Source organism: Trachurus japonicus, chromosome 22 (assembly GCF_045865225.1).
Source record: "Trachurus japonicus isolate A0001 chromosome 22, Traja_1.0".
Classification (NCBI taxonomy): Eukaryota; Metazoa; Chordata; class Actinopteri; order Carangiformes; family Carangidae; genus Trachurus; species Trachurus japonicus.
Window position 1 is genome coordinate 17,278,983 of NC_140928.1, and position 10,240 is coordinate 17,289,222.

The 10,240-nt window shown below is 44.1% G+C and overlaps 1 protein-coding gene across 1 annotated transcript in view; it reads right to left on the bottom strand.

Annotated features, from left to right (window-relative positions):
- kif26ab (kinesin family member 26Ab) overlaps window positions 1–6,376 on the bottom strand; it is a 67,162-nt gene extending 60,786 nt beyond the window's left edge. The window contains exons 1-2 of the mRNA XM_085768096.1: window positions 6,086–6,376; window positions 5,611–5,829 (exon numbers count right to left, since the gene is read on the bottom strand). Of these exons, the coding sequence (XP_085624222.1) occupies window positions 5,611–5,829; window positions 6,086–6,148 (282 nt within the window). The 5' untranslated portion in view covers window positions 6,149–6,376. The remainder of the gene's footprint in view (window positions 1–5,610; window positions 5,830–6,085) is intronic.
- Window positions 6,377–10,240: the final 3,864 nt, after the last annotated feature.

Genomic DNA, 10,240 nt, shown 5'->3' on the forward strand with positions numbered 1-10,240 from the left:
AATGAAACTGCGGCAAACACTGTGAAGATGTGGCCTTCATTCCAAAGTTGCCTGAAGGTTAGAAAAGAGATTTCTGGCCAAGTGCTTTGAAATGCAGGACCAGCTGTGAAAATCTGGAGGCAGGAAAGTGAATGAGAAACTATTTTTGTTCCCTTAACTACTGACAGGGTTGTTCCACTGTCCACATTTAAAGGACTATGGCTGCACTGTGCAGCTCACAGGTGGATATAAAGGCTGGAAAGTAAAGAAGATGAAGGGGGGAAAAAAATCTTTTATTCCAAGGCAACTTCCAAAAAGTGAATTGATCCAACAGTGCTATTTGTTCCGTGGCACTGCATCTAATCCAGAGAATAAGGTTGGAAATTACAATGTTTCTACATTATACGTGATTATGTTTACATTCAACAAAAGATGCAAAAACTCCTAAATCATTAGTGTAATCAGGAGCCGCACAAGAACTAAAAATTGGCAAAAGTTTACAAATCCAGACCTCTGATTACAGAAAGATACAAGCTCACAGTACCTGACAGTTCTCAGTACATGATGCTAGGTGGTTGATGTACTTCACTATGTTCAGAGAAAGTATTTACGTTCAGTGACAGTAATTTAAAGCAGCTGCCTACATGCTGCTCAGGCTCACAGATACAGTACAGCACGGGAGTACCATGACTGATGTCACTGGTCTCTGCACCACTTGACACCAGATTATTGCTCTGTGGTTTAATACAGCCACATACCATAAAGCAGAAGTCACACTGCATGCGGGGATGAAACGAGGGGGACAGCTCAGCCCAGTGTCTCCTGCATTCTCCTGTCTCGTCTCTCATCTCCTCCCAGCCCCTCTGGAGTGCACGCACTGCTGAGCAGACACACAGGCACGCAGCACACACACATATCACACCGAGCCTCTGGGGCTCAGGTGCTTAGAGGTGAGTAGAATAATACGGTCATGCTCTGTTTTAACTCTACGTTAGCTCAAGTTTCACAACCGGAGGGGTTTTTCACACAGTCTTTTTTTCTGTCCTCCCCTCCATCCGTCTGCCAGTCACTCTGCTGTCGTCTGCCCTCCTGCAGCGAACCTGGCAGCGTACACCTGTTCCTACCCAGGTCAGCCCCCTGAAACCCTAACCCACTATAAAGACTGGGAGAACTCAGGGAGAGGTCAAAGGTCAGCCAACAAAGAAGAAGTAACACACCCCTCCAAATGATCTGAAGACTGTTGCCAGGTAGGTACAACTGCAGCCACTCACCATCACCCGTTTCGTCCCTATCTCTTCTGAACCGTTTCTCTTACACTGACTTCTAAACACACACAGTACAATAATCAACAAAGCAACGCTCCTTGGCCATGGCAACCAAACAATCTGCCCCACTTCTTCCGTGGCAGTTGTACAAGTCCATAAGTGGGCATTCCTACACAGAATGCAGTAATAAAATGGGCACAAAGCAAGCAACATGGAGTTAGCACATGAGAAAAAAATTTGAAAAAAAATTAAAACAAACTCAAATCACTGAGTTCTTGGCCTGGAAACATGAGTTACGTGACGTGGGTTTGATTAATTTCCTTTCTTCAGGGCTTGGGGGAAACAAAACATGATTTGAAACACTTACGTGAATTCATTAACAACTCTGCATTTGGAGTGGATCAAGGGTTAAATGAGGAACAAAGCAGAAACAAATCAAACATGAATCCAAATGAGCCATGTGAGGAAATTACTGTTCCCATAATTTATGAATTCAATATGAAAAAAACTGGCAAAAGGCCTCATGGTACAAACTAATTCCTGCAGCCACATTCACAGTCACACTCATACATATCATCCGTAATAGCCTTGGACACACTGTGCATAGATCAGCAGTGCACAGTTTTCATGATTAGCTGGTATTCGCTCATTCCCTATAAACCAAGATTTAACTTCATTATACCAGGATGCCTACTGAGGTCTGATTAGTTTGTGGATTTTAAATCAGTTTCCTCATTTCCCGAGGGCAAAGGTCATCCAAAAGGTGAGGTCTGACCTCAAACTCCACCAGCTCAACTTAATCCAGAGCTTCCCTGCAGGACATTCTCTGTTAATCAGTCAGTGTACTGATGGAGCGCCCAAGCACTGCTTTTATATTCATAGGCCTTACAGCAGCCGTCTCTGCAATATACAAAAACCCAATGTGTATACCCAGAGATTCTAGTCTGACATTTGAAAAAAAAACAAAAAAACATCAAATATCTAACAACCTTATGTTTTACATTTTAATATTTCAGATACGAACAGTAAACATCCTTAAAAGAACTCAATCAAATGAGACTATGGACACCATCTTCATGCCTGTATACTGTATAGGAATCCAACAAACTATTATCTTAGCTTAGCACAAAATCTGACAATTAGCCTGTTAGCCTTGTACACCGCTGTTAGACTAGGAGGAGACTGTACCTCAACGACAAATAGCCTTCCAAACAAGCCTTTTTAACGTGTCATTTACACTTTAACTTTGTTAGTACAGATAGAACAGACAACAAAGTGAAGAAGAAAGTCTAAAATAATTCTCTCTTGCACCTTCATTAGCCAGGTAACAGGCTTGGTATTTCCCCTACAGCTTTAAAACGAAGCCAGCTGCTAGCTTTACCTATGCTGAGTGACGTCAATCTTCTCCTTCAAGACAACGAATGGCGCATTTCCCATGACAGCGTAGAGCAGCTCTTTCAAAATTTTAATTCAAGGATTCCTTAAAGCTGAGCAATGATGCACCTCCATGCATATTTCATAATCCAGTCTTTTTGGCTCCCATTCTCTGTGAATGTCAACTCTATCATGGTTCAGTGAACACAATTAAGGTTAGCCTCTTTTTTTAAAAGAAGAAAAAGGTATCAAGTGACAGGGCCTCTGTCTAAATTGTGACTGAGGGGTCTAAACTGTTCCAGCCTGGCCACGGGTGAGGAGTTATAGTCCTTGCAGGTCACAATAACCCCAGGCTACAGGCTCTATACAAACCTAATAGTCTATTGTTGTCACTGACACTCTCCTAACTTTTTCATGAGATGGTTGATGACACAGGCACAAAAAACCCCCACATCTCATCTCATTAGCACACATGACCAGAATATGAAGTATCCCTTACACACTTACAAAAAGAGGCTGAGAGGCACTGAACTGAGTGTGGATCTTATCCAGCAGCACGACCCTCTCTGAGCCTCTGATTACAGTAAAGAGCTAATTAGTTACTTTGAAGCTGAGATTTAAGCAATCGTCTTTCTTTATATCAAACCTCACCTGCCGCTGTGTCCTGCCACATTAAGCATAGTCTACAATTATTGAATCCAGGCTGTCTGCTATTCACTATTGAAGTCGTTACTTCATATAGGTTTTAATTATGCAAATTCACAAGGTGAATTCCCTTAATTAGATCATGTCTGGGAGTTGTCAGTGTCTCTGTTGTTTCTGTGTGTCCTTTTAAAAAAGAGCATTTTTACCCAGGTTTTTTAATCATCTGAATAACGTAAAATTTGCCACAGCAGCTAAAACTGTTAGCTGTTAGCTCAAGGACATAATTTTAGTTAAGTTAATTTGAGGTTGAGCCCTTTAACACAATGTCATTAAATATTTCCAGTTAGAAAACCATTGCAAATTGCGTGTATGTAAGGGCAATATAGTTGTATGTGCAATTTAAATAGTTTTTTAAGTTGTCATACACCACTGTCGCTCTTGAAATGAGGCAGGCGTGAGAGAGCAGAAAGAATGGAAATATTTAATTGCTGCCAATGGATGTGGTGGATGGATGAAAAAAGCATTTAAAAAGAGTTTTTCAATGCTGACCCAGTTGTTTCTGTGCAAAAACTTCATTACATCGCTGCCATTGTCCACTTAGCCCTCTGGACAGAGCTGTGCTGAGCTACAGAGAGGAGGGAAAGGGCCTTTACTTCCCTAAATTTTTTGTAAGACATAGTGTAAGCAGGTTCCTTTAGACCCAAACAGGAAAACACAAAGGCTGTCTGGGAGACTTCAGTGTGTATGAACAGTGAACTTTCCCTCAAGCAGGCTTCGTGTATGAAAGCACATTCACTCTACCCAAACAGTCTTCCTTGAATTTTTATCTACTCGCTACTACTACTGTATTCAAACAATAAGTCCACGGGCAGAGTAAGGGGGGAGAGGGATGTCTGGGGACCAAGCAGACTTCCTCTTCATAAAAAAAAGGCAGGCGGATGGGGAGGGAGGGGAAGCGCGACCTCGGGTAAACAGTCTCCGCTCTCGTCATTTTTTCCCATGACAATCCCAGACACAACACTGGCTGAACCCTCGCAGGTAGTGTGATCCCAGACACGCCAGCAGGTCACCTGAGTCGCCCCGCTGACCTTATTCCCTCCATGGAGGAAGCAATTTGGGAGCGATCATCCATAACCGCGTCCATCCCAGGAAGCCCAACAGGTGAGCAGCTCAAACTCCCAAAGACAATGGGTTTATTATCCTTTCAGCTGGAGTAGCCCATATCACAACCCTGGTACAATAACAGCACCCTGCCATCACTGTTTGCCACCCTGGAATTAAGGCCCAATTTAGCCATCAACAAGTGCCAAATAGGGGGAAAGGGGGCCGCTCTCATCTCTTTCTACAACCCGGAGCACCTGGTGAAGGCCACAAAGTACTGCTGGAGGGTCCGGTCCTAAAAGGGGGAGGTCAGTTCCCATGGCAGATAATGGTAGTTAGGGGGAGGCTTAATGTGTTTACGGCATGGACTTACCTGATACCTGAATATAGATCTGATATACTCAGAACAAAGATTAGACCACACATACAGATGTCCCAAACAGAGAGCCCAGGTGCTTCAGAAATGCCCCCTTGTCCCTTTTATACCTGTTCCCGTATGAACATCAGGTGCTGTGGGATTTGGGGGTGAACCTTGAAGAGCTGTAATTCAATCTGACATTCAGACTCACTCTCTAAAAAACGGGACAACAAAGGAGAACCGACCCGAGGGCAGACCCAGCCTGCTGCGACAACAGCGGTCTCAGGGCCTATATTTAACAGTGGTGGGAATTGTGGGAGCAGCCATACAGGAACACTTTCAATGCACAGCGAAGGTCGACTGGGACTTAACTTCCTCCTCAGTCTCCAACGTGAGCGACTCGCTCATTTACAAACCCCTCGACCCCCCACACCCAACAGCAAAATAAAGAGATAAGCATTGTTTAGCCAAACAATGGGCCACTTTCAAAGTCTGAAAAGCTTCCATTTTCACATCCAAGGCCAGCATTTGAAGTCAAGTGTAGCAATAAACAACTTTACAAGTGGATGGTTGAGGGCTTTCTTGGTAGAATTTAAAACAATCAAGTGGATCTTATTTTATTTCCCGTAGATTATAAATGGATTGACCTGCTCAAAGAGCAGGTGCAGGTGTGTGAGACTAAAAATGACTGCAGCTCTGCAGAAATGTCACAGCTCAGACTGACAGGCTGCAGCTGGAGGTGATAGGCTTAAGTTGGCTGTAACTTTCCAAACTTTCTAAACTTTCTAAACCTTATTTCTTGCTTAGAGATACTATGAAACAGGGACCACGTCCCTTTGATGAAAAAGGTTGAACTGGGCATACAATGAGAAAACTTATTGCACCAACCTTAAGTGAGTTTTGGTCAGCCAGGGCCAGCGCTTGCTTCTTCAGCTCGGAGACTTTCTTCTGACATTGCTGACAGAAGCCTCCCTTCTCCTCCAACTCGGAGATGGAAACCGACCCTGCGCCCTCAGGAGGAGGCCGGCTGCTGCACCGCGGGTCCTCCGTGGAGTGAAGCCTTTTCCTGGGGGTAACCGGGGACTCTCCGCTCGCACATCCTTCCACCTGCAGCAGAAGGAAAAAGTTATGTTAAGCATTTGGTAATGAGAGAGAGACACATGTCGCAACTTGAATGCAAAATCGCCCAAGTGTGGTCGTGAAACTGTTTGTGCCTTGACAACCCGGTTAAGTAAAGAGCACCTGTTCCAGAGTCGCCGCTGAAATGCAGGTTGTTTTGTTGAAAGTGGAAACTCTTGCAAAAACCTGCACCAGCGCAAGCAAATCACGTTTTACACTTAATCATGTGCATTGATACACTTACAGTGAACATGCGGTTGCTAGCGCTCCGTCCATCAGGGGCTGGATTGTCTCCAAATGAGCTCATTCTCCCAGATCAAGGTAACACCTTCAGGAGAACGTCCTCGAGAAACAGCGCACTCAAAGGTTTTGCCGCCGGGAAACGCGAGGCAGAGCCATAGGCTGGACTGAAGACCTGACTGAGGGTTACCAGTCATCTGTCACATTGTACTGGACCAGTAGCTGCTGATCGAAGTCAACTGGTGAGAGTGTGCTTCAAGTTTCCCTGCAGCCGGGGAGTTTTGGTACAGGAGAGTGCAGAGCTGTGCGCAGGAGGCGTTGTTACTACAAGAATGGGAGGGCTGAAGGAAACTTCCCTGTGCTGGGGCTGTATGAGGGGTCAGAGCTGTTGTTGTGCCATGGACCAGTCTGAGTGAGTAGTCTACTCAACACACTTTCATACACATTTCCCAGCTGAATTTTTTTTAAACCACAGTCTGACAGCATCAAGCATCAACTTTTCCAGCTCTCCACTAGAGAAATATTGAAACTCCATGTTTTTTATGACTGCATCAATTCATCAAATGGAAATATTCTCGATGGCTTGTGCATCTTTTAATCCACATTTCCCCTCAAATTCATCTTGAAATATGCCCCTTTTTTTCTTTCTTTTTTTTGGGGGGGGGGGTCTGGGAATTAACAATCACTGGAAGTTGTTTGAAAGTTTGGCTTCACTGTGTGTTTGCACAAAGGTTGAAAGCTGGCAGTGTGAAAAAAGCTGAAATCCTGACCATCAAACACATCTCACTATAAAAAAAAAAACCTCAATAAACCCCATGACATTTTCACAAATGGAAGGAAGTGATTTATTTATCTACTTCCCACAACAGAATAGACTAGACTAGAATAGAATAGAATAGAATAGTTGCACATCAGCAGCTGTTGCCTCTCCTCTCGGGGCTCTGGACTGACTCTGTGTGTTGTTGGTGTGACTCTGGCGCCATCCTCCGGTCTAAACGCGGAACGGCGCCGCTCAGACAGGCAGGGTGTGGGGGTACTGAGGTTAAATATTTCATTGGTAAACTTTAAATATTTCATGCGGGTGATGTAAGCGACAGTGGCCACATGCGATGCAGCTCTTAACATCACAGACGGGCTCTCTTCCTGCCCTCAGACGACCTATTTATGGAAAACCCACAGTCTTTTGTCTCCTGGTTGTTGCCTATACAACTTAGAACAAATTGCGTTTTTGCTCTAAAATGTTTCAGAGTATACTCACTCAAATGGATTTTTATTTTGTGATAAGATGTTTTCTAATTTTATTCTCAGGCAGTGCTTTAAACGGTTTAATTGAAAGCAGCTTCTGATTCCTCTGGGTGGCTTTTTGGTTATTTGCTCTAAGTTCAACAAACATCTAAGAAAAGACAAGTTGACGTAGTTTTATTCACTGTACAGTATTGCATACGTGTTGAATAAGACAGACTAATGATAAGTGAAAATCCAGGACGAAGTTTCTGATCAGAGAGGAGACTGGGGGCTGCACGGTGCTCGAGGTCCTGATCACCGGACAGGAGCCGTCACACGCGCATCATTTGTCCGCCTCATCACTGCTTCACTTCTTGTAGATTCAGTAATAACATTAGAGTGTGAGAACACGTGTGTTAGCCTACAATCATCTCCTCTTGGCAATCTTACCTTTGTTTTTCTCTTCAGCAGGTGACTTGTAAATCCAAATATGATGTCGGAGTCAACGAAGATTGTCCCCAGGTCTATGACGCTGGGGTTGGGCTTCCCAGCTCCAGGAGACCCCGGTGAGTTCGGTAAAGCCATGTGTGTGTGTGGGCTGCAAGTGTAACCTAGCAAATATTCCACTGCCCAGGAAACCTATTTGATTTGTATATCCATCTAATTCATATCTGTCATACCCTCCAAAAAGAGCCACAGGGTTTTTTAATCCGGACATCCAGTGATTCACAGTGAGCGCTCGCACGTGTGCGTAAAATAACCTCTGAGATTTCCAGTGGTCCGAGAAGACAATGAAGCAATGCAATCCATCCGACATGCAAAGAAAAAAAGGTTTACATCCACTGAAAGACTTTTGGAGCCATCCTGGGGCAGGTCATGTCTGGTCTTTGAGCGCTGCTGCAGGTCTGAGAGCGAAGGAGCACCTTGCGCATCTGCTGCTGTCTGTTCTCCTGCCTCTCACTCCCCCTCTCTCTCTCTCCCTCCCTCCCTCTCTCCCTCTCTCTCCCTCAGTCACTCACTCAGTCACCTTCTCTCTCTCTCAGACAGTGATGACCTGCTCTCCCACCCGATTTGCTCTCGCATCATTGTCAGCCCCCCACACAAAGATGTAAAACACAATGACAACCCTGGAAATCACCCCTAACGACGGCTCTCTGTAATGTTCCCATAACACTCATGTAGAGACAGCCTACAGCCTGAGTGTGCACAGAGTAATGACCTCATCACAGCTTACCTATTGCTGTCTCCTATAGCCCATAATATTCTTGTAGGATACATGTTTTTCACCAGGGAATCTGAAAAATATGACACATGGTGTCTTATTTACTATCTGTGATGATGAAGATGGAGATCAACTGAGGGAAATATGCTTTTCCCATTAGAACTCATTTAAATCTGATTGATTTTAATATGCTTTACTGCAGGTTATATCAGAATCAACTCAAACTTAACCATGTTTGAAATGATCAACTCTCTCTGTGACTTATGAGCAACCTCAAATCTGTAGCTCCACTGCTGAATAAAGCAGCTCACGTCTAAAATGCACTATGATCTCATGAGCGCTAATGACCATTCAATGAATAGCCTTCACCATTTGTAGCAGGCTGCAGCTAATTACCTCATAGATTGAATGGCTGAGAGCACAAGGTGCATGTGGTTCAAGGAAACCAGGAGGTTGATGCAATTAGGCTGACTAAGCAGTATTAAAGGGGAATATGAATGTAGCTATAAGACCACGTTTCAATGGGAAGTGTTAGTGTGAAACAGAATGAACAGAGCAGTTTGTCAGCTCAGTTTTAATTCATGAATGTGAACCTGTTTCTGGAGCTGAACAGCAGAGAGACAGACTGTAGTGATGATGTCATCCACATGGAGCCGCTCCACAGACTGTGAACAGTGGGACAGTACACGATCATGGCCCCCGTTGTGATTTCCCTGAGATGTGGGCAAGTTTTCATGTCGCACAGCTGGAAGTGAATCCAGTTTTAATGTGACAGCTGAAACAAAAGCTGCATGAATCAGAGTCTAGTTCAGTGGTTTTGGATTAAAGGGATATTCCTGGGATTTTGTGTTTCACTCCCTTAGAGTTGGAAGACTCCCAAGACAAACGAGGCTTGAAAAGGAAAGTTAAAATCAATGAAGCAGAGGCTAAAATATCCAGTTGTTTCATTTATAGTGTGGCTCAAGCTCCAAAATATTCTAGATCCTACATTTCCCATGATGCAAGAGGAGAGACTGCCTAATTGCCCCTGTCCTGCCTCAGCCTTAAAACTCCCTGTCAGTTTGATCCTAAAACAAGTTTTCCATTAAAAATGTAACCAAAATCCAGGCTGAGGTAACCCTGGTGACATCACGATGACATAATTAGTAATCTGATCTCATGTGTGGAGTGACTCTTAACCTGAACAAACAGTTCAGGTTAAGAGCTGGTTTAGTCAGCTGGTGGCCTAAAAGTATCATGTGGGTAATGAATTGGATCAAATTGTGTTTCTAAACTTTAAATTTGCAGATCCTGTGCAGATTGGGGTTTGGTTTTTATTTTTAATCAGAATATTAAAAGAAAAATCAAGATTTAGACTCTCAGGCAACAATGATGCTTTGACAGCTGAACAGAGGGGGGTAAATAATAAATATTCTAAGCATGAATAAATTATATCTGATCCCACAAACACCTTGCAAACTCATCAACCCCACAGGAATAGAAAAGACACAGACATTTTTTGTGAGGTAGGGGTAGGGGTGGAGCCAGGCAGGGGTTGTCACTATAGCCAGACCGATAATTACAATCCATAGTAAAGATGATTTACCACGTCCGTCACCCAGCTCTCCCCACTGGAGGAGGTCTGGGTGATGGGTCTCCCCTCTGCCGCTGATGAAATCCGGAGGACGGGATCCCCCCTGGGAGCGCGTGTGCTGCTACATCTGCTGCCCTTGC